The sequence below is a fragment of the Periplaneta americana genome, chromosome 6, assembly GCF_040183065.1.
Source record: "Periplaneta americana isolate PAMFEO1 chromosome 6, P.americana_PAMFEO1_priV1, whole genome shotgun sequence".
Lineage (NCBI taxonomy): Eukaryota > Metazoa > Arthropoda > Insecta > Blattodea > Blattidae > Periplaneta > Periplaneta americana.
In genome coordinates, this window is record NC_091122.1 from 15512711 (window position 1) to 15537685 (window position 24975).

The following is a 24975-nucleotide window of genomic DNA, read 5'->3' on the forward strand; positions in this document are numbered from 1 at the left end:
TGATTGAGGTTATGGCTGATATGTACATCTATTATCAGGAGGCAGCGCATTTTCGTTCTCATACAAGTTAGGAAAGTTATCGGTTAGTATATCCTGGAGTTTTAGAGTTCAAACCCTGGCCATAAATGCTTACGTCAGGACGCTACGAAAGATATAACGTAGTTCGGTACAAAATAATAATGGAGCATGACAACTGTAAGTGAGATTGCTACTAAATTGAAATGGTCTGTCCAGCTATTTTTTAAGTAAATAGTATAAAAGCACTAACACTGCGAAACAATTCTGAGAAGAATATCACTCCAAACCTAGCGACGCGTTATTTGTTGCACATATGCCTCACAAGAATAAGATTTTCGACATGTTGTTGCATATGTCACAAGAATACGATTTTCGATATGTTGTTACATATCTTGCACATTATTACGTTACACCCAAGAGTACTCCTCTTGGTTACACCCACACTATGACGTCACACTTTAGTCGCGCCCCTTATGACGTCACACCCCTATGATGTCACATGGGGATTCAAGGGAGCCAAGGAGCCAGTCATGAGAGCATCATTTGTAGTCTACTCGTGCAGTTCTGCATTGTGCAACTTTCTCCATTCTCCTGTAACTTCATCCCTCTTAGCCCCAAATATTTTCCTAAACACTTGAAAAACTAAAATATTTTTATAAATTCTTTGGAAAGCATAAGGTGAAGGAATTAAAACAACTGGATTCGTTTAAGAATAATTATATTCTGATTTTTGGTGTCATATACATAATATATAAATTAATACTTAAAATGTTGCTCGTACCAAATAACTACAGCACAAAGCAGCAAATTTCAATTTACTATTAACACAACTTTAACAAAATAATGAATCGTCCCTCTAAGTAATTAAGTAACAAGTAAGTTAATAAATAGTGGACTTAAATAACTGTCTACTCTGGTAGGCCCACAACAAAATGAACAGCACAGCTGATTCATACTAAGTCTAATTTATAAAAATAATTAAGGAATGTAGCACTCATTCATACCACTATATAATATCAGCTCTTCACACTGAGGTGACTCAAGCATTGCATATTAAAATGCACACTGCTCGTACACTCACATGCTTCAACATTTTTTTGTACAGCGAATTTAAAATCCAAGTCCTAAACTCAAGGTTACAACGAAATCCGTTGCACATAAAACTCGACCCTTTTTTACTCATGATACATTTTCTTCGTGGTGATAATTTTAAATAATTGTGTTTATATTTAACTAAAAACAAAATATAAATTTAAAAGTACCTATCGCTCATTATGATTACTAATTTGTAGTTTAAAGTCAGCCTCCTATGGGCTGGTATTAGATTCAAAGTTGCAGTCATTGGCAATTTTCTTCTGCAAAGCATATGAAGTCACTTGAGTCCTAAGTTCGCTCAGTGTACAATACAATTTTATGATTAACTTTACCACACATTCAAACCAGTATTTCTGGCAATGTAGACTGTGACTAAACGAACTGTGACCATTTCTGAAGAAGGAACAGAGAGAAGAGATAGTAAGTTGTGATGCATTGAAGTCATGCTGTTAACAAAATGTTAAACAGCAGCCCAAGAAATGCAGAAAGAACAAATCACTGACAAAAAGAAACTGCTAACGAAATTCACTTCAACAAAATGGATTTCCATTTATTAAAATTATAAGTAAAGATTTTCAAAACACAATATACAGAGACATTGTTGTGACGTGATGCGAGAAAACGGCGGGTTACTGCCGGCCCGCTCCTTGCAGCGAAGTAGATCCTCAGTCACCATATAGCATTCGCTGTAGTCACAAGTCGTGTTACAAGTCTTGTGTCAAGTGTACAAAGTTAGTGTATAAAGTTTAGTGATTATTGTGTATTTAGATAATACCTACCTATAAATTCTCATTGCGTGTATATATACAATACGTAAATAAAAGGCAGAAGGCCGTGTGCGAAAACAAGACCTAAATTTCGAATAAAGTTTCCACAGATACCTGTGCCTTCTACCGAAACAATTAGAAGACTCGTTAAAAAGATTAAAAAAGTAGGCTCAGCGAACAATCGAAAATCAAATAGAAAACGTAGTATTCTTACAGAAGAAAAATTAGACGAGATTGGTGAAAGATTGGGGGACATTTTCAACAACGACTGTGAGCATAGTAAGTCCAAATTATTGAACATTTATTGTTAGTACTGTTAAGTATTGTAGAAGTCCCGAAGAAATGGTTATATGGTCGCAGTGGGCCACGAGTCACCAGCCGTTTTCTCGCATCACGTCATAATAATATCTCTGTAAAAATCAATTTTACTGCCATCGCAAAGACAAAATCTTGTGCTGTTGATGTTTCATAACAAGTGAAACAAATGTAACATTCAGTCCTTCATAGTTCATTTCACTCTTAACATATGTATTATTATTTCTGAACAGAAAGACAGTAGATACATTATCAATTTATCAAATATAACGAGCTGTATATTACATATTATTAAAAAAAAAGTATCACATATTTTGAATAGCTTCTTATATTAATTATACCATAGTACAACTACAGGCCCCGCATTTTTTTTAAATAGCTATCGTTAGAGAAGGATTGACAGTCCCCTTAACATCACTAAATAGGTTTTGGCTCTGAAAAGAACCAACATGAAGACTGTGATGGGGTTAATGGTAGGGCATTGTATACTTCGAAAACTTATTCATACGATCAGACTTCATAATGGAAGTAAGACGAACAGGAAGAATAAAGAGTACTGATGGTAATATTTTTTTCGCAAATGTCCCTATTCCTTCACTACAAATTTCTCTTAACACGGTAGAATTTTTCTCAGCTTAATAATACTGGCCGAGTACTGATTGCGTACCTTGTTCTACAAGAAGAGTAACTGCAAGTTCTGTACTGATTCAACCAAATAACGTAAATGTACACAATAGTGATAGTATTAAGGTTCATTACTTATTCTAATGGAAATGATCTCATGGACAGAAGACAGATGACAATGATGATGAGTGATTATGACGTCGACGTTTATAAATGAAGACAGTCAAAATGACTGACAGTGGTAATTACAGTCAAAAGCTGAACTTCGATTTCTGGAAATGGTAAGTAATAAGATAATTCACTGAAACAAAATTACCTCGCTGACTGTAAGAGGTTAATCTTAATATATTATAAATGGGGACGATATTGTGGACGATGCAATGCACAGCTAAGAAGCTGTACTAATCCTATGTGCAGCCTAGGTGGACTTCATGTCAGCAGATGTACACATCCTTCCGATAAAAATATGACCAGATGACAAAGCTATCTCAGTTATTTTCATCAGTACATATAACATTCGGATTTTGATTAACTGTATGACTGACTGCCATTGGTTAACCAATTAAACATTTGACAGTAACAACTTATATCCTATTGATTGCTTACGTATCTAATAACTTATTCTCTAAATCAAAGTCTGATTGTGGAATTACACTACAGTCGAATACACAGAAGGAAGGCATGACCATCTTTACTTTCTATACCGGTATATAGTCTAGACATTCTGCTTGCAACGTGAAAGATGCACTGAGATTTAAGGAACAAATGAAGTCATTACTGAGCCAGCTCTTGCTTAGATCTCCTCATATGAATCTATCGTAATACGAAATGAAAAGTTAGACTTTACAACTCGTTTACAAAATGTTTTCTTCCTTTTAGTTCAATGTATTTCACAACTCTTACCAATGGACATATCTTTATGCAAACATTATCCACACTAATAAAGACACACCACATACATAATGTAATTTCTTATCTTTATATAAATAATTCTGGAATAGGAGGGACAATATTTTAGCTTATAATGTACCATGAAGAAAAGAAGTTAGTAACTATGGGAAGAACGTGAAGGAAAAAGCTATAATAAAGGAAGTGATGTAACAATTATAAAGACAGAAATTGGAATAAATTCAAGAAAAATGCCCTGAATCAGGAATCATAACACGAATAATTCAGTAAGAATTTCATATATCAACATCATACATATTTTCAATCAAAAAATATCCTACATTAAGGCAATTTCATGGTCAGTGCATCTTTCATAGAAAATTAATCATTATGCAGCTATAAACATAAAGCACATTGTATAGCATTAGCAGGCACCGCAATTCAAACACAGACTGCTTTTGTGACGTTTTCATATCACAGACAATATATGGACTCCAATAGGCAATGTCACATGACATGATACAAAACTAACAACACAACTTAACATCTGTTTACACTAGCAAATCCTTTCACATTTAACACTGCACTTGAAAGTCCTTGAAGGATTATCTTCTATCCTGTGTTTAACGTGTATTCTTATACATAACTGCAGAGTTATCTGCTGATGGAATTAAAGTAACGAGTTGCAGTTCCCTAGATAGTCAAAAAATGAAGCTTTAACAGCCAAGGAGGTAATAGGCCTACAGTTTCAGAGTCCACAGATATATGTAAATACTTTGTAGGTGTGGAAAGCATTTTCCAATAACGAATTGATCTTGTGAAAGAATGTTAAAATGTGAAAATTCTATTGTACATCACAGTAATCTTATCACAGGATCATTTGTTATATGAGTTAAGTAGATCGATCTGATGTCTGACGAATGCTGAGTTTGTGGTTGTAAAACATCAAGTTCATAACACCACTCTCCACTACAATTTTGTTTGCATTTATATCGACAATTTACGGCATTGTAAAATTTAATCCCTTGGTTTTTCCATAATTTACTTCCCATTCCTTAGCTTTCCTTTCTGTCAGTATGAGCTACCTATTCTACAATAAAGTAATAGCTTACACTGTACTGTATAACTTTTTGTAATAAATTATGCGTGCATTTGTAATTTACAATACGATATATGAAAACTTTAATTTTATCCCAATAACTTATCTGGATTCGCACAGAATCAATCAGAACACACTGTATATGAAATATGTTGTTTTTTCGCAGAATGTCGAGTTTCGTAATGCTACCATATAAAATATTTACTGGGAGTATTGCTACAATCCCTGAAGATAAATATTGTAGAATCGTTATTTTGTTACTGGTTCACCTTGTAAGCCAAACAAATATAATGAATCCCATGCAAGTCGTATTGCTAATAATATGGAAGTGTATTCCAGATCGCAGAACTGGTTTTAAATGTTAAAGAATAACAGGACATAAGTTCCGTAGAAGTCTGTTCAGTGTTAACAACCCAACAACTTATTTGAAAACATGTTAAAGACTAGCAAAATAAAAATACATACCATTCAAGGGCACATGCTGGAGATATCTTCACATCATCCTTTCAGATATTACTGACGCACATAAAAGGGCAAACAGAAATCAGGTGCCCTATAATACTACGCAAATTATCCAAATCATGTACCTTAAGGACATACAAGAACAAACTGCATGTCTTAGCAACCGAAGAAAACATACAAATGCACAACCACATGAACAACCTTAAGCTTCAACAAGAAGAAATATATTAGGCCTAATGTACGTACCTTATGCAAGACAATCTGATACTTAACTATTGAAGTAAGCGTATTTAACATTAACTTCATATTTATCAAACTGAGGTACACATGCTTTAGAGAGTACACGAAAAATTTACTGTACACAGATCTATTACATCATCTTAAGTATTTCTGTGTGAGAAATTTACCGGCATAATACAGTACGCATTTTCTTCTATTTCAAAGATAATTTGCATAGGTCAGACGCACACTAGGTGACCATGAAAATACAGGTAAAAAAAAAAATCTCACATAGCACAATAGTAGTATTTTTAGACGGCTGAATTCAAGTCATAATAATATCCTATGGTGTTAAGTCTACTGAACAATAAGTCTGTTTCACCATACACATTCTCTTGAATGTGTGATGAAAGAAATGTGTAATGCAACTACATAATTATGTACGTAACACATACATATGTGTTTATCCTATGTGTGCATAAAACCTAACCTCTCCAAAGCAGTGCCTCCCCATACAAAAGGCTTTCCTCATACATATCTCTCATATTACAAAATATGTACAATCAAATGGAGACATTTTCTGAAATGAATGTAACATCTGTCACACTTCTCTTAGCTCCTACGGTTTATAGCACATAACTGAACAGAATGCAGTAGCAGGTTTGCAATTTCGATATTGTAAGTAAACATTTTTATAACAGACTAATACCGGTACTCCAGTATGAGATTTAGGCCTTAACAATCATAACATTAATGCGAGGTCATTAAGGTAAAAAAAATAAAATATCTCTAGGAATGATCATTTTTATATTAAAAATGTCTGGAACTCTCTCACGAGATGGATGACGGATTATCTACATTGTGTAGACAGTCTATATTTGTGGGCTCAATCATTCAACACAGGGACAGCATACATTTACACACAATCAACAATAAGGTTTGGTGTGATATGGTGCTAAAAAATACAAACGTTTTGTTCGCATATAAAGTGTAAAATGCAATAAAAATTTACGACTGCCCAAAATTTGTGAACCTTTAGTTTGGTGATAAAAAAAATAATAATTACTATGGGCAAACATTCTAACTTTATGCAAGGCAGCTTTTGTCTTCTACCACTGACGACTAAAAATGTTCAAACTTTCACTACACAGCACCTAAAACTCTAGTTTGTTCTGTGGTTCGTTTATTCTACTCAACTCATAATATATGAATACTGAAAATTTGTATAACAGGGCTCAATTGCTTGCACTACAAATTACGAATTTATAAATTTTATAATAATTGGACATACATTTTCTGGATTATTTAAATGGAGGAAATGGGATCCCTCCACCTCGTGAAATTCTAATTTCTTTGCAGTCTCCTTAATCTTATCAAGAATGATATGATAATTTTCGGGAGAATCAAACTTCATTCCAGGCTTCCCTTTGATATTTAATACTTCGCACGTAATCTTCGAGGCATATGATAAGGACATGTCCATGGATAGGAACCCGAGTGCTCCTACCTTAAGACGGCCATCACGCGAAAACCGGAAACTTTCACCTTTGCCATTGCAGTCGCCAGATTTGATTGGAACAGCTCCACGCCGCAACATGATCTCGCAGGACTCCTTTGTGAGAGAATCTTTGTACGCGTCGAGCATCAACTTCATCATCTCATCGTGTGTGTAGGAAGGCACAGTATCTTCGTTCAGACCCTCATATATCAAAAACTTATCGACGATGCCAGGAGTCTGCTGCACGAAATATGGAACAGGTCTAACAGAAGGGCCAGCTATGTCTATGCAGATGAGTTTCTCGACGTCCTGAGGGAAAGTCGCTGCATACAAGAAGCCTATTGTTCCCCCCAGTGAATGTCCAAGAATTGTGATCTTCTCCCATTTGTAGTGCTTCACTATCCGTCGGACGACTATTAGACCATCCCACCACATGTAATAGAACTGTCCTTTGGGATAGTGGGATGAGAATCCGTGGCCTGGAAGGTCTATGCAGAGAACTGGAGTGTGGACCGACAGCAGAGGTGCCAATGTGTCGAATGACCCGGCATTGTCTTGCCAGCCGTGGATTGCCAATATGGGCTGTTTGTCTTGAGAGCCCCACCACTTACCTGCAAGCAACGATACATTCAAAATGAAAACTCAATTATGTATGACATGAGACGATGTGCACATCATGAGCCAAACAGCCAGCTTGCCAGCTTTCCAAGCTAGAGACTCAGTTTCAAATTTCAGGGGCTCCAAGTGGAACTCTGATAGTTTAAGACAGTGCAGGGACAAGATTTCTCTTTTGTATTCTTGTTTCACCTTCAGTGCATTGTATCATATTCTGTAGAAGTCCACGAACTTGGTTACTGAACGACGCTGTATCAACTACTAGTTATTTAGCGTAGTTAGGATTGAAGATAGCGAGATATTTGGCGAGATGAGGCCAAGAATTCACCATAATTACTACACATTCGTCTTACGGTTGGGGAAAATCTCGGATAAAACCCAACCAGGTAATCAGCCCAAGCGTGAATCGAACCCGAGCCCGAGCGCAACTCCGGATTGGCAGGCAAGCGCCTTAGCCGACAGAGTTACGCTGGTGGCCTACGGAATTCTTACAGAAAATATTTTACGATGTCAGTAAGCATTGAGATCTCTGAATTACTGAAGGAAGCAAATTATTGTACACATTTCACATCTTAAGAGCCAATGAAATTAGGCGTTCTTGGGACTGGAGAGACTGCGTCCCATTCTTGCAATCCTGATCAGATGAAAAAAGGAAAAATGTATTCTGTTATAGTAAAATTGCTCTATTAGAAAAAGGCAATCAATACACCCCGACTGATTTTGAGGATGATGGTAATCCAGACTGCAAGAGATTAATTTGATTCATAGCTCATCCATACCTACTAAAAGGCTTCTTGGAAATAAAGGGGGAAGGAATAAGAAAAGGTTAGATAGGAGGGAACATCTTGTAGATCTGGAAGACATGATAGATCAAAAGCACAGAAAGTGACAGTATAAATTACGTGTCTCCAAACAGTACTCGTTACAGCAACATTTACCCAGTTATTTCCAGTGTGGCACAAATTTTCTAAGCTTTCCTTTCACCAACCACTCACGTAAGTAATTTGACACAGATTTTCATAACAGAGCTTCATCGATACTGCGTAAAATAAGAACTGGAACTATCAGTAAGAGCAATGAGAATTTTACTAGCATTTCCTTAAATAATTTTTATACATTATTAGCGAACTGTCTAAGGTACTTCCTTAGATAATAAAAATGACAACCAAAAAATTACAAGAATGTTCTAATAAAAATAAAAATGCTACAAGAATAATTTTACGTATGGCCAGGAGTGTAGTCGTAAATATAACAGGGAGCTTCGTGAAAAGTTTATAATTATGAATGTAATTATTATTATTATTATTATTATTATTATTATTATTATTATTATTATTAGGATAAAATCCCGACAAGACGCTCTTCAAGGACCTGTGTAAACAGCGTGTTCAAAGGGACTGCGTATTAGGTAGCTATTCTGATTTTCAACATCTATTATAATTTTCTTATTAATTGATTTGTAAACAACATAGTAGTACAATATTAGGCATTATGTAATGCGTCAAAGATATTTACACTACCGGTACATATTTAATTCTTTCGAAAAAACAAACACAAGTCATTTAGGTCTATAGTTTTGGCGTAGGCTTCCGCGAGTGCTATTCATGGGTTGTGTAACAGCTCTTTTATACTTGTTTTCCTAGTATGTAAACCCTTACAATACAATGAATAGTCACATTTTCAAGACGATTTAAACATGAATTTATACTGAATGACACATCAAAACAAAAGTTTTCTGTTTAACACTTACTGTAATGAGAATCAAAGTCACAGAGACTTCGACACACCAAAGAAAATCAACCGACAGCAAAATTTCCAGAATTATAGCCGACTGAGGAAAGTTGTTTGAGAACGAGGATGTGGGGAAAGGATCTAATATTGAAACTGTATGCAGGCTTATGGGTCGAATAAGAGAGTAGGATACTGTATGTGGGTTTAATTGTGCAGGTAAATACTGTATTATTATTATTATTATTATTATTATTATTATTATTATTATCGTTTAGTCAACTGTCCGAAGACAGGCCTGAACCTCTCAAGTGATACTAAAGGTACGGTCACACATCGCTACTTCTGCAGCGCAACTTTTGTACTGAAGCTGCAAAAGTGGCGTGTCGTGTTCACACGTAAGCCAAAAGTAGCAAGCTGCACGCTACTTTTCGTGCTGCGCAACCCGAGTGCTGCAAAAGTTGCAACTGGAGGTTGCGAGTCTGTTCACACACAAGGCGCTACTTTTGCAGCCGCAGTCATGCTGCAGGTTTCCATCTCCGTGTTGACTTCTCAATATACATTTTGTGGTTATGTTCGCATTATTAATAAACTCATGCGAAGGTTCCTTACCTATTATTTGCTTTTCTGTCGTATCTAGTATTCAGAAATTGACATTATATTTACTATAAAGCTTTTAAAAACGCCTATATACTTAAATGATAACCAACAGTATATTCACATAATCAATGTTGGCAACCCTCCTGTTTGGAGGAAAATTTAAAAAATGAATTATATCGTCACCAATTATGCTCAGACTGTGTTGTGTACTTAATAACTGTTACAAATAATTTATTTTCATCACATTTAATATTAAAATATATCCAAACAATAAAAGTATCATTGGCACATTTGGGTGGTAACACTGGTTGCAACCGCAGCAAAAGTTTCAACAAAACCGATATCAAAAATGCTTGCCTGAGAACCCTGTTCACACGTCGCTACTTTTAAGTTGCGCGCAGCATGGAAAAGTAGCGGGCAGCAGGTTCGGCAGCCGCTACTTTTCGGGTTGCACCGTTGTTCACACGTCGCAGTACAAGAGTTGCGCAGTTTTTTGTACTGTAGCGCTGCAAAAGTAGCGACGTGTGACCGTACCTTTACAAGGCACTACTTATAAGGCAACTAGGCCAGGAGATACTGGAATAGGGTGGTCAGTTCCTTTCCCCCTCCACTGGATACAACGCCGATTAGTAATATTATTATTATTATTATTATTATTATTATTATAAGTCTACTTATTAGTAATGTCGCTGCTATTACGCATAGACCTACCACTAGTCCATAGTTATAAAATACAAAGTTAAGTAAGATGCAAGTAAGACAACTATTATTTTAAAAAGTAAAAGTAAAGCAGCAGGGCGCTCCTAGGTTGGAAGAAAAAGTACCGGGGCGGCGCCCTGGGACGACTAAATACTCCTGTATATGGCAAGACTTCACCAAAACGGAGATGAAAGCGTATATAGTAATTAGATGTATCAAATTAAAAAGCATACCAAGAATACAGATATCGCTGGCAAATTTCAAATGTTACGATGTATTAAACAGGAGATTACCAATACAGTGGCTCTACCACGTGGTTCGGAAATTCCTAACGCATTTGCCACGTCATCCATCGACTGTCTGCAATCGCGTCTGATCTCTTGATCGACTGTGACAATCACTTCTTTATTTCTTGCAGATGTGGATCATCCTCCGTTTGAAACGCGACCGACCGATTGGAGTAATAGAATAAAAGTCTTACCAGTTTAACACAAAATTTTAGGTTCACTCGCTGCTGTAAGGGTCATCTGACTATTCTGACGGATTAGTACTTGAAAGAGCACCGGAACGTCTTCATCTTATTCACTTTATCAAGGTATCATCTGCATTAACTGGCCGCATGTCACATGAGCTACTCCCTCTGCGCAGCCACAGGGTAGTCTGTCATATGCGCCTGCGGACATAGTCATACTACCCGCCACGAAGACGAGGCAGAGAAGTTGCCTAAATAGCACAGCACTTCTTGACGTGAGATCAGGTATTTATTATGCAATTATACGAATGTCAGAACTATCTATAAAATAGTGCAACTTCAGCAAAACAAAAACAGAATAGCAGCAGCAGCAGTAGTAGCAGTAGTAGTAGTAGTAGTAGTAGTAGTACTAATAAATAATACTAATTATCAGTGGCGTAGCATGAAATTTTGAGCAGGGGAAGCTAACTCAAGTTGTCTTTCATACAGTATGAGAAAACGTATTACAAAGATACAGTCTTAAAATAAATAGTAGTCAATGTAAGTCAGCAGTCGAAGATTGCTTGGAACCTCGTAAGTAACACCAATAAGGCATGACCTCAAATGATACGTAGTAAAATATGATTTCACGGTTTACACATATCTCTAACTAATAGACACGTATATGTATAACATTAGCTCACTCCGTCATACTTAGAGAAATCACAGTATTAGTATCATTACGTAAGTATGCGTCTGTCTTTTGGTTGTGTCCTTCATTGACAGCAAGGGAGTCGGTCATTTGTTTTTTAAATCACACTTTTGTTCGTAAGTCAGTCTTGATAATACAATTGTCCTAAAAAAATTCAAGTAAATTAGTGTCAGGAACTGTTATTTCACTCATTATTTATTATATCAGCCACAATGCACACTAACACTTCAACTGAACACAACTGACGAAAAGGGATAACTCGGAAATTACTTATTTTAAATGTCAAAGCTAGCTTCTTGCGTGCCTTGAGACTAGGGTAGTTTAGTTAGAAAGGGATGGAAAATCTGCGGGGTGGATTACACAGAAGAAACCAGTTTGCTTGGAAGCTGGAGTGTGCAGGCTTCTTGTTTACTGCTGCATCACAAATCATCCTGAGCTGCCGCATCACAATATTTAACGCGTAAATATAAATTCTATTAAAATTAATAAATAATTTTCTCCATAAACTGCAGGTTTATTATGAAATTATGATTAACTGGCGAAGCTAAGCTTTTTAGCTTACATTGACGCTACGCCACTGCTAATTATCATCGTTTTCTTCTAGTCGTTAATATAGTGAACTCTCCGAAGTTTGACTGAACAGAATTGAAAGTTCAGTCCAATAAGGGTAGTGAGTGTGGCAGGTGAAATGAATACAAATTCTTATTGGTTATCCATCAACGAATACAATATTGTACTTGCATTTCCTGCCATTCCCGAGACTTGTCTATGCGCTTCTAGTACCACAGTGGGTTTCGACAGTTCCGTCTCACAAACGGCACAATTCTCAAATAGAAAAAGAAGACTAATTGAATATGGATGTCCTGATCAATAAAACATTCCCGTATCGTGTGAACGGGCTCTAAGTGACCGTAATCTGATAACCTATTTTATCTATAACTGGTCCACAGTACAAACTGTGACTGGTCTTTATTTCATCGTCCTTAGCAACCTGAACAATGGTTTTATTCACAGCACTGAATTAATAGTTAGGCCTATTTACGTTACAAGACCGTTATGTAGAACTTAACATGCGAGCATGGAGTTTGACTAAACGAGCGATAGCTATTATTTAGTTATCAATGTGAACATGTTGAGTTTTAATAACAAATGTAGATATAATAACAATTAAGAAACGTCTTAATCAGTTACCAGCATATAGGGAATTGTAAGTATGGACACTTCGCGTCGGTATCTTTGATGTAGCACGACTGATTTCAATGACCTTCAAACCAGCTTGAGCGTGAGATTCTGCTTTTTCCCTACAATTGGCGCTGACATCATTTTTAGTAGCAGTCGACACAGCGGAAATATAACAAATACAATTTTATAAATATATATAGGTACATTATATACTTAAAATAAATTATACCGATGAAATAATAAATCCGTCATTACAGTTTTATTAATATGTACATTGTGTACTCAAAATAAATTTGACCAATGAAATAATACATATGTCATTATCTGTAATGTCTAGACTCCAGAGTTCCTTTACAATGAGAGTTAAGACGTTGAACATATCAACAATTAAAATGTATGTAATGATTTGAGAGCGCTGAAAATGGAAAAACAAAACTCCTATGAGAAGTAAAACCATATGCCTATATATTATATACAAACATTAAACGAATTTGATACATAATTTTTAATGTATTACATTATTCTATAATACAATTTATCATATACATTATAAAACATAAAAATTATTAATACAGCTAGTTTATCACTAAGAAATAAGGAAAAGCTGTTAACTTGAATTTAATGGAAGCAAAGCCGTTACTGGATTACGCAACAAGTTAGGCGATGTTTGGATCCTGTGCCTCAACTCTTATATTTAATTTCATGATAATTGTTTAGTACATATAGTGCACTGATACAAAAAATTCAACTCTAATTATTTCAGAACAGCATTTTGGAGTACGGGCCCTTAACATAGCTACACCCTTAATTGCAACTTTAAAACACATGTTTATGTTATTTGATTTACATTAAAAACTTCCGCCTCATTGTTCTCCATTTCCGCAGCCTTAAATATTGTGACAGCGACGTGAGATTCGAACTCACGACCAGCGTCCCGCAAGAGAGAAGATCGCGCGGGCTCCACGGAGCACTGAGGGACGGCGCGCGGCGGAGAGAAGAGAGGGGAAAGGGCCTACGCGGCGAGGGAGTGTGCGCGCGCAACTGCTGCGTGCGGAGTGAAGGGGGAACGGACCTTCCCGACTCTTCCAGAAGCCCGTCGAAGTGGAAAAATCGCGAATTCGAAGTTTCTCGGTTACGTTGCTGTGGTTATAAATTACGGACGCGAAGGAGTTTGTGTGTCATTCATGATTAGTTCAGTCAGTAAGCCAGTGAACAGAGCAAGCCGGTCAGTGTACCGGAGTTCGACTCGAGTGTGCGTCCGCAACTGTGTCAGCATCCGAAGGCCTGAGTTCGAGTGCAGTGGACCGCAGTTGGAGGGACCTGAGTTCGAGTGCAGTGGACCGCAGTTGGAGGGACCTGAGTTCGAGTACAGTGGACTGTCTCTGAAGGTCTGTGGTTCGAGATACTGTGAACTCGAGTGACTGAGCTAGAAGAACTGTGAACTGAGAACTGACAGTTCTGATTTGTAAATAGTGCTTTGTACATATTAGTTAAGATTAACAGTTCATTGTTGTTCGTAATAGTCCAAGTAAAATTGCCATTGTCGTCAGTGAAGTGCAATAACGAATACTGTGTTGAGTGAAAATCCTATTGTTGACGAGAGCATTTAAGGTGAATTGTAGAAAGGAATTATTGTTGGAAGAATAAAATCCTATTGTTGAGTTGAAATAAATTTACAATATTTAAAACAGTTTACATTATAACTGATAACATAAATTATGCTGGTAAACACACAGTAAGTAATTGTAGTATCACATTATTTTAAAATTGGCTGCTATATGATACATTCCTTCAAGTTTTATATAGTAACAAGTAAAACTACTACTTTAAGTAACTGTCAATTGAACTGTGTGCAAACACTGTCTAACAGTCAGTCAAATCTAAATTACCGGCATTCTTACCAAGCCATGAAGTTCCGTGTAGCAGACAGTGCGTTGAGTTTCCCCCACTATGGAGCTGGAATGGGGGCACAATGACCCAGCACTGCGATCTGTTACGATCTATTGCGCTAATCTTCAAGCTAGGCGCATTCCGTAATCCAGACCGGTTGACTACACTAAAATTCGCTGTGTACCCAGGTTTTGAGCAGGCAATCCCCCTCGTCCCTAAACCAGCCACTTCTTTGAGTCTCGCCAACCGGCGATTGGGGAATGGTATGGAATGATGAAAAAATGGAGAAATTGTGAAGGAATTATGTAGATGCCTGATATGTGGAAAACCGGGAGAACCCCCAGCAAAACCCCAACAGTGACCTTGTCCGCCACAAGTATCACTATGGATTTTTCAATAAAAATCCCAGACCTGACCTGGACTCGAACCCGGGCCGCCTGCGTGACAGGCCGGAGTACTGATTACTCAGCCACTGCGGGGGTGTTCCCCCTATATACTCTGTTTGTTTAGGGTGTGAATAACAATTTCATCAAAAGATGTTGGGAAATGTGTGAATGCAGACGGACATCACTTTGAACAATTCCTATGATCATTATGAAATAAAAATATAATTATGTGTATGTTGTTATTGATCAAATTATATGCATAAAAACACGCGGGAGGTTACAAATCAATAATGAAGGTCTACGTCAACCATGCATGCAAGTCTAAAGTGCGTGTTCCGGTCTGGAGCCGAGCTGAACTCTTATTTTCATGTCTATAATCCCCAGATAAATTGACTAGGTAAGTACTTAATATGCATAAAAATATGCGACAGTTCAGGAGGAAAAGAGACGCATCCAAAATCACTTTTTCGGTATCGAGAATGTTGAAAACTTGTAGGTCTATTTTCGTGAAAATATCGACATCGATTTTATAGCACAATAAGTTTCTTTCTAAACTATGTGTGACGAGAAAGACCGGGAAATTTAATAACCAACAATTATTATCTATACTAATAATAAATCTGTAGCCAAAATTTTTCTGGTAATTTTCGATTTTCCAAAAATAATTGGTGTTAACATTATAATTAAGCATCCTGAAACCGAAAACCGCTTTTTTGACATTTTTGTTTGTATGTCTGTCTGTCTGGATGTTTGTTACCTTTTCACGCAATAATGGCTGAACGGATTTCGATGAAAATTGGAATATAAATTAACTTCGTTGCAACTTAGATCATAGGCTATATGACATTCAAAATACTTTATTTAAAAGGGGGGTTATAAGGGGGCCTGAATTAAATAAATCGAAATATCTCTTATTATTGATTTTTGTGAAATATATTACATAACAAAAGTTTCTTTAAAAATGATTTTCGATAATTTTTATTCTATGCAAAACTTTGATAGGACTGATATTTAATGAGAAAAAGGAGTTTCAAAATTAGGATAACAATGCCATCTACAGCTGTGCGGTGTAATGAAATAAAAAACAAATGACTTCGTCTATAAGGGGCCTTGGACAACAACAATAGAGAGCTATGAAACATAGCCTACAGATAATGTTTCTGTGTTTGTATGAAGTAATATCGGAAGCTAAATTAACCGATTTGTATAATTAATTATTAATTCACCATTGGAAAGAGAAGTTTCTCTAGATGGACATAATGCTATAATGTTATTACTGTAACTTCTGAGTGAATTGAGGACAGGTAAGATTAAAATAGCTTCTTATGCACAGAAAACTTGATAGGCTATTCTGTACATTCGTTTCCTGTATTTCCTAAAATAATTTTTATGACCAAATGAGTGGTCTCTGGACCAAAATGATCGCATTTTAATTTTTTAAATACAATTTAAATTAAGTAACATATTAAACGATTTATCCTTCTATGAAACAGGAATGTTCCCTGGATCAAATGTCCTATTTTAATTATGTAATTACTTTATATTTATTTCTAACGGGTGCAGCAGAGCGCACGGGTACGGCTAGTAGAAAATAATGTACTGGTAATAGATCCTTTAACAACGTCTGTTCTCTCGCTTTGCGAGGTCTATCGCGGTGCTCTGGCCCAGATGTATTCACTTCATTATCAAGGACATTTGAAAATATTAAAAGTATCCAACATAAATCTTTCGTCTTGTTTTATTCCCGCCTTTTGTTCGGATTTAAGGCGGAAGTGATATAATGGAGGATATAATATATCTGGTCTAACACTACACTCCTTCACATTTCGGGTCTTCCCGGTCGTGTGGTCAGCACGATGCAGGGCCACTGAGGAGACGTCACGAGACAAGTGCAAGACAAAGGACAAACATCCAGTCCCATGGAAGGGACATAAATCTCTCTCCAAGCCGAGAATCGAACCACTAACGACGTGGTTGGAAAGTGCACGCGCTATCCACATAGTCATAGTGGTGGAACGAACAGAAATCGCAAAATTTTACTTCACTTTTCAAAACGAGGGAAAGTGAAAGGAATGAAATGCCATTACGGAATATCTTTGAAGGCAATTTTAAGAATCTAAATTTAAGCCATCACACTTACCACTGATATGGCCCCAAGGGACTGGAACTTTTACCTCTAAAAAAGATTCCATACTTCTACCAATATCTGCAAAGAAACAAGAGCTCTAATTATACCTCTCACATCAAACCTAACGTAGAAAATTTAGTTACAATTGAAACACATTTCACAGGTTACACTGTAAACAAAATTCTAGCCGCAGAAATTCTTACGTTTAACCACCACGGCGTTCTAGTGACTAGAACGCTGAACTCATAATTTGATATATATTTGATGTCAACATTTACATACATAAAATGTGGACCTCACAATTTTTGTATCTGGTGCCACAATTACATTCATTACAGATATACCTTTTGTAGACGCTCTTACAATTTGACTTTAGACCCCATTTAAATTGATCAGTATTCCCACCTTTAAAACCTAACAACTTAATTTAGATAATTCAAAATTGACACTTTTACGACTTTGTTCTTCATTTCCAATACACTTATATCGAACACACACTGTTTCTAATAATTAGAATTAGAATTAGCCCGTAGAATCCCTGTAGGGCAAGGACCTCTTGGCTGGCAAGATGGCTATTTTGGCATTCCCGCGTAGCCAGTTCGGGAAAGATCCTCATTCTTTTGATGCTGCATCTATCAGTAGTCTCCACTCTCGGCGGTCCTTGGCTGTTGTCGTCCAGTTGGATCCAAAGTGAAGTTTCAGATCGTCCGCACATCTTTTTTTCTGTAGGCCTACGCTCCTTTGTCCGGTTCTTGGGTCCCAGGCTATTGTTTTGTACGCCCATCTGTTGTGGTCCATCCTCATGACGTGGCCCGTCCACTTCCATTTGATGTAGGTGGCTGATGTCGCTGCGTCTTTGATGCCTGTCATCTTCCTCAGGTCTTCGTTGCGGATTCTGTCATGGAGGCTGACGCCAAGAATCTTTCTCCCCAACTTTCTTTGGCATGTTCCTAACATTTTTCTTTCTCTGTCTGTTTCTAATAATACTTGTTACTAAAACATACTACACCATTGTCCAATAAGTCCGCTATTATGTCTGTTTCTTGTGTACATTTCATTTTCAGATCTCACTAATTTTCTACATAGTATAACTTCACTATCCTAGCTAGCCTACCCCGCCATACTCCTCACCTATTTTCATTATCTCTATCGTTTTACTTAACTTCCTATTACACTTCCCTAATTCATTCAAAATTGACACTTTGATTTGCTTTTATCACTCTGTTCTTGCTTTTCAGTTCACTTAGACTATACCGAACACACACTGTTTCTAATAATACTTGTTACTAAAACATATTACACCATTGTCCAATATGCTCGTTATTATGTCTGTTTCATGTGTACCTTTCATTTTCCGATCTCACTAATTTTCTACATATTTTACTACGCCATCCTAGCTAGCTTCCTCCACCACACTCCTTAGGCCTACCTATTTTCATTACCTCTATCATCTTATCTAACTTCCCATTACACTCCTCTAATTCATATTTAAATTTATTTACCAAGTCCTTAGTCGTCTCTTCCTTAGCCGTCTTAGGACCAGAAACATCCACTTCACCATTTTCTGTTATAAACTCGTCATTCTTATTCTTCACTTCACTTCTCACCATTTCAGCTCTTGCACTCAGAGAAACACTTTCACTTCTCCTTTCGGCACTGACCTTCCTTCCCACTAATCTGGTTAAATCACTTCCCAAATCGCTTGAATTTTTACTCTTGTCACTAAACTTCATTGCCATTGTGGTACTTAAGCCGCTCTTATCTGATTTCTTCACATATGTTTTCTTCTTCTGTATTCTTGATCTCAGCATTTCCTGGTTCTGTCACGCTTCCTCCGGCATGATCTGCAATTCAGCTAATTCTCTGTTGTCAACAATCTTGTTGTGATAGTTACTTTCCACCACAATTGCTGATTGAGCAGACTGCCCATCACCTGTCACGTATATTTTGTCCCAGTTCGAATTCTGATCTTCGTTTAACATCTGTTTAGTTGGGCTGGCCGGTATTAATCCATGCCAATGATTTTCTTCAATTTCCCTACTTACCAGTTTGTGCGATAACTTCATTTTATTTTTCTCTTGACCATTCTCCTTCCTCACGATTGTACTTCCATCAGTTTGCCCGTTCGTACCTTGTGACCTCGTGTTTTCAGAGCTCCTCTGGACAGTATAGTAGAATGTGTTCCAGATCTTCATCATGATTATTACACCACAGACAAGTAGGATTATCAGAAATGTGAAATCGGTGTAGGTACAATTGAGTGACAATGTGACCTGTTCTGGCTCTTGTTAAAAATGTTTGAACATGTCTGAGATCTGGATGAGGCTTGCAATTTTAAATGTATTTTTAAATCCTTTTGTAATATATAGTTGGTTGAATTCATTTGATTTAAAATATTATTGAATATATTGGTATCTATTCTTTTCCATCTAAAAATGTTAAAATGAGTTGGTAATACAAAATTATTTAACAACATTTCAAATGACAAGTTATTACTGATATTATCATTTATAGAATTAAGTAAGTCTATTTAGGAAGGACATGAATGCTGAAGTAGGCTTTTCTCTTTGAGAAAAAGATGGTGGAACTCTGTGTAGCCTAGAATATAGGTATTTTATATTATAGCAGACGGAGAGATGATTAGTGTCCAGTGCAAGAAAATTTTGTCGTTTTTAACTTTCTTTTTGCCTAACTTTAAGACTTTCAAGGTATAAATGGAATTCACGTTAAAAACATAATTATTAACACATTTTTCGTTTCCATAATGAAAAATACAACAAAAAGGTGAAGAAATGTTCAAAATTATTGTAGTATTACTGTAAATATACAAAATTCTAGCACTCCCCTGAAAGAGTGATCTCATCCTTGGGAAACGATTCAATACATATGTAATAAAATTACATACATAAGGTTAAATTACAATAAATAACATATTAAAAATTATATTCACTAATAACAAAATGATTACATAGATTTTAAATCTTAAAACTGTTTGAGTTTAATAGGTGGGGGCAGTTCTTTATTAATTTGTTACAAGTTCTAGAATTCTAGGATTAGATACAATAATAAAATTACATAGACAAAATAAAATAAATGGCATCTTAACATCCTGAGTCCTGAGAGGGACGTGCTTCCTTATAGGGGCAGTGGCATTTCCTCTAAGGTTATTATGTGTATTAATCGTGTGTATTAATAGAAAATTAGGGGCTATAAAATATTGAGAATAGGACGCATGTTTATATAACATTTTTTAGATTAATACACACACACCTAAACTGGGCTCTAACCTTAGAGAAATGCCACTGCCCCTGTATGGAAGGGCACCCGAAACCTTTTCACATTTCTCTTCCTCACGTCACTTAAATATCCCCTCAAATAACCCACTAACCTTGTTGCATATTTCGGCCTTATGTCACTTATCTGTCCCCCTCATTTACTCCACCTAACTCATAACTTAACGCAAATAAGACGTTAGTCCTATGTGTGGTGTGGGGAGATATCGAAGATTGACCCAATTTTCATTGTATCTACGACTTTAAGGTATGTACTATTGTATGTAGGCGACTGTGATAGACGTGTCTATTTTGATATTCTATACAAGAGGGCGTTGTACTGTATTAATGAGTTGGTCTGTCACTTTGTCTTGTACTTTTGTGGATGCAGGCACATTAGTGTTAAATGTCTGATCATGGGGATCGTGTTGAGCTGTGTTTTACCCTCCGCCGGTGAATATTTCGTTAAATATTGAGAATTTAAGGTTAGGTTAGGTTAGGTTAGGTTAGGTTAGGCTAGATGAGAGGATAGTTAAGTGACAGGATTCCGAGGGCTGCGACAAGGTTAGAGGAAGTGGGTTAGATGAGGCGATAACTAAGTGACATAGTAGTAATATTGGCCCTAGAATTTATAAAAAGTAATAAAGAAATGCTCTTATTTATTTAATTTACACAGTATGAAATTTAAAAATGTGTGTACGCATTGGTAATTAGCAAGGAACCGCTAGTCTTTTTTAAGGTATGTGACAAGGTTATTGGGTTAGTTGAGGGAATATTTAAGTGACGTAAGACCGAGAAATATGTAAAAATAGTTCAATGATTTAAGATCCTTGGCCTCACATTACTTACAGATATTCCCTCAACTAACCCTCTACTTTGTCAATGATTTAAGTACGCTTTGTCTCCTATATGTAATGTGAAAAGATATCGAAGTTTCACGAACGCTGTTTCTTGCATGTCAGTACCGGTAAGCTAAAAAAAAAATATCAGTTTCCAAACAAAATTATCCACATGAAAATAATGTTTATAAACATTTTATGGCCCCGTTTTATTCTTATACAGAATTAAATTAACTGCCGGAAAAAAAAAAAAAAAAAAAAAAAAACCGAAGATACTTCATACTCAAGACGTCGACCCGAACAATTAATTTCAACATTACGTAGGTTTATTTACGGAAACTATAAAAATTAATCCCGGAGAGCATAGTTATTCCAGCAACGCCAGTCATGTATTGTGTAGGCCTACAAAAGTAAGGTTAATGTACGGTTCTACATTCAAGACCTCAAGCATGTGTCAGACATTTAGTGCCCTGACCGGCGTTTGACTCACAAAATACATAGCCTATTGCAATGCCAGTTATAAAACTAGTTTCATACTGCTCTAAAATTGAAGATTTTACCTGTAAGAAGTAGGTTTATTACCAATATTATGAAAACGAAGTTTTAATTAGTTCACACTTTTAATAAACATACACAAATTTCACACACACTACTAACACATATCAAATCGGTCTAGCACACTACTGAATGACTTGACCATTTCACCTACCGTACAAATAGCATATTATACGTCATGAAGCTCATTTACGTCACTGCCAATCATCACACGCAATCATTATGTATTCAATGTAGCCAATGAACAAAACTAACTTTCTCTAATTGGCAAATCTAATGTACCCACATACACACAAAATTTGAATACAAAACTTTCATTGCAATTCCTAACATTTAATTTAATTTCAATTATTTTCAAATGTGCATACTCCTTCAAATTACTGACCACTGCCTTATGCAATATTTTTTTATTTCCTTCCTCGAAATTCAAGGCTGTCTCAAGGTCAAACAACAAATGCAAGAAAAGTGCGCGTAAAAACTATTGTTGTGTATTGTCTACAGCGCTACAATATCCTAACAATCTAATATTCATATGAAAAGGTGATAGGTGAGTATTATATATATTGCATTATTATTATTATGGTCAATACATGCTTGTGGTTAGTTATAATTTAAATTAAATGTTACAATACTCGACATAGTCTATAAATCTAGAACTAAGAATTAGGTTTATTATCCCACCATTTTGCTATTACCAGTATATTAGAAAACAAAATCCTAAACTTTACGTGTCACAAACTACGCAGTTAGAAGGTAATGAATGCTTTTATAATAAATAATAACATTAATAACAATATGTGAAAAAAGGAGATAAATAAGTGACAATACAATAGCAAGGAGTAAACAAACACTAAACTTACAAATTCGTGCGCACTTCCTTCTAGACCTGTATACATTATATTCATAATATATAATAACATTAGTCCTAATAACATCGCTAAAATACGCAGGTATGTATGTGAACAACACACTAACAAAAAATGAATAACTGGAGATGGTTCTGCCTTTATAAAAGCTTATTTATGGTACGTGAGAAAATATTTATTTATATATTCAATCCGGTAATACTTCCGAATTACATATTATTGCATTCCCTAAATCTTACATCTGAATTGTAGTTTTAAGATGTAGAAAAAAAATATATAAGAAATATAATGTATAAGCCTAATAATATTAAATTAGTAGTAAATTCATTTAATTTGCAAGCACAAACAGTTCATCAGTTGGGTAGAATGTACATACCGGTATATAAAGTATATATGTCACGTTTTACCCCGTGCTCTACAGGCTTGCTCTCGCTCGCATTCTTCGGATAAAGCATGATGTGACCGCACTGTATAATTATGTTTATGTAGTCACAAATCACAAATTTCATAAACGTTTTTAAAGCATTTCAGTAATAACATTTAAAAAATATCTCCTACTGGTACTGATACTCTATAAACACACTAGATAATATTTGATAATGGGCCACTAATTTGAATACCACAGATTTCAATATCCTGAGTCATTCTTATACTGAGATTCTTATTAAAATATTTAATTTACATCCTTCAAAATGTAATGAAGTCTTAAGGACTTCCTAAAATAAAATGGTAAAACATTCTCTGTACCCCACTGATTATTTAATTGTTGCAAAAGGTTTATAATTCTTCATTTTTTTTGTCATATATTTAAATAAAACATCACTTTCAACAAATTGTAATTATGCTAACTTTTAATAAATTAAACACACTTACCTAGATACCATTTTACTGCTAGAAAATAATTTTAATGTTAATTAACACAGTACCATGATAATTGTAAAATCTGATGTGCTACTCTATTCTCTTCTCTTTAGGCACTACGTCATGACATCAAAAGGATAGGTCGCACAGAAGTATCTTCTGACAAGGTGCACAACTGCTAACAATACTGTAATAATCCACATGTGAATAGCTTGGAACCACAGGCATGCTGAAACTCAACGAAGGCAAGTAGCCATTTAATCAAAAGAGCTTCATAATTTAGCCATCTTCAAAGCTAGTGAGGTTGCTCGAAAGCAGAAACAAGCAAGAACCTCACTAGTTCTGAAGATGGCTAAAAGTGAATCCGAAACTAGTCAACTAATCTGTTGATTTTATATCTGGCTGTTAATATGTTAACATCTTGGTCTTGCAAACTACTCTTCAAACTATCTAAGTGTTCGAAAAATAATATCAGCAAGTAAGGCCAGTCTAAGAAGCCACAGAAAGAGAACTGGAAAATAGATTTACATATTCTGATTTCACGTCTTGCAAGTATCGGTACCGGTATATTAGAAGTTGGGTGGAATTCACTGGTTATATTTTCCATTTTACAGGATTTGTATTATTTGAATAGGGTTATGTATCGGTATGATAGTGAGGGGTCTCGCTTAGAAGTGGGTTGAGTCTTCAAAACGTTTGGGAACCACTGATCTAGGGAATGTTCGGTACTTCAGAAAAAGTTACACAGCATTATTATGTTTTACAATTTGAAAAATGTTGGTCCTCCAGCTTAGGGGTTGGGAAAAGGGCTTACAACACCTCATCACCGCAAAAAAAGAGCTTGTTACAGAACCCCAACATAAGAAAACAAAGTATATGATTGTATCTCGTGACCGGAACATAGTATGAAATGGAAATATAAAAAGTGTAAATTTATCCTTTGAAAAGGTGTGGAAAATTCTAATACCTTGGAGCAACAGTAACAAATATAAATGACACTCGAAAGGAAATTAAACGCAGAATAAATATGGCAAATGCCTGCTATTATTCGGTTGAGAAGCTTTTGTCATCTAATCTGCTTTAAAAAAAAACTTAAAGTTAGAATCGATAAAACAGCTATGTTACCAGTTGTTCTGTATGGTTGTGAAACTTGGACTCTCACTTTGAGAGAGGAACAAAGGTTAAGGGTGTTTGAGAATAAGGTGC

The 24975-nt window shown here is 35.9% G+C and overlaps 2 protein-coding genes across 4 annotated transcripts in view; one reads left to right on the forward strand and one right to left on the reverse strand.

The window, feature by feature from the left end:
- Positions 1-719: 719 nt before the first annotated feature.
- On the reverse strand, positions 720-22250 carry LOC138701032 (probable serine hydrolase). Of its 3 annotated transcripts, none has more exons than XM_069827549.1 (3): positions 22197-22250; positions 17389-17454; positions 720-7596 (listed from the first exon to the last, which is right to left on the reverse strand). In XM_069827549.1, the coding sequence occupies exons 2-3, from the start codon at positions 17438-17440 to the stop codon at positions 6743-6745; spliced, it is 906 nt and encodes a 301-aa protein (XP_069683650.1). In that variant the 5' UTR covers positions 17441-17454; positions 22197-22250; the 3' UTR covers positions 720-6742. The 3 variants fall into 3 exon arrangements, with proteins under 3 accessions (XP_069683650.1, XP_069683648.1, XP_069683649.1); XM_069827547.1 differs by lacking the exon at positions 22197-22250 and adding an exon at positions 22048-22187; XM_069827548.1 differs by lacking the exon at positions 22197-22250 and adding an exon at positions 22070-22174.
- Positions 22251-23679: 1429 nt separating this feature from the next.
- The window catches only part of LOC138701039 (succinate dehydrogenase [ubiquinone] iron-sulfur subunit, mitochondrial-like), a 64846-nt gene continuing 63550 nt past the window's right edge, over positions 23680-24975 (forward strand). Inside the window, exon 1 of the mRNA XM_069827571.1 lies at positions 23680-24018. The gene's annotated coding sequence lies outside the window, so the exon portion shown is untranslated. The remainder of the gene's footprint in view (positions 24019-24975) is intronic.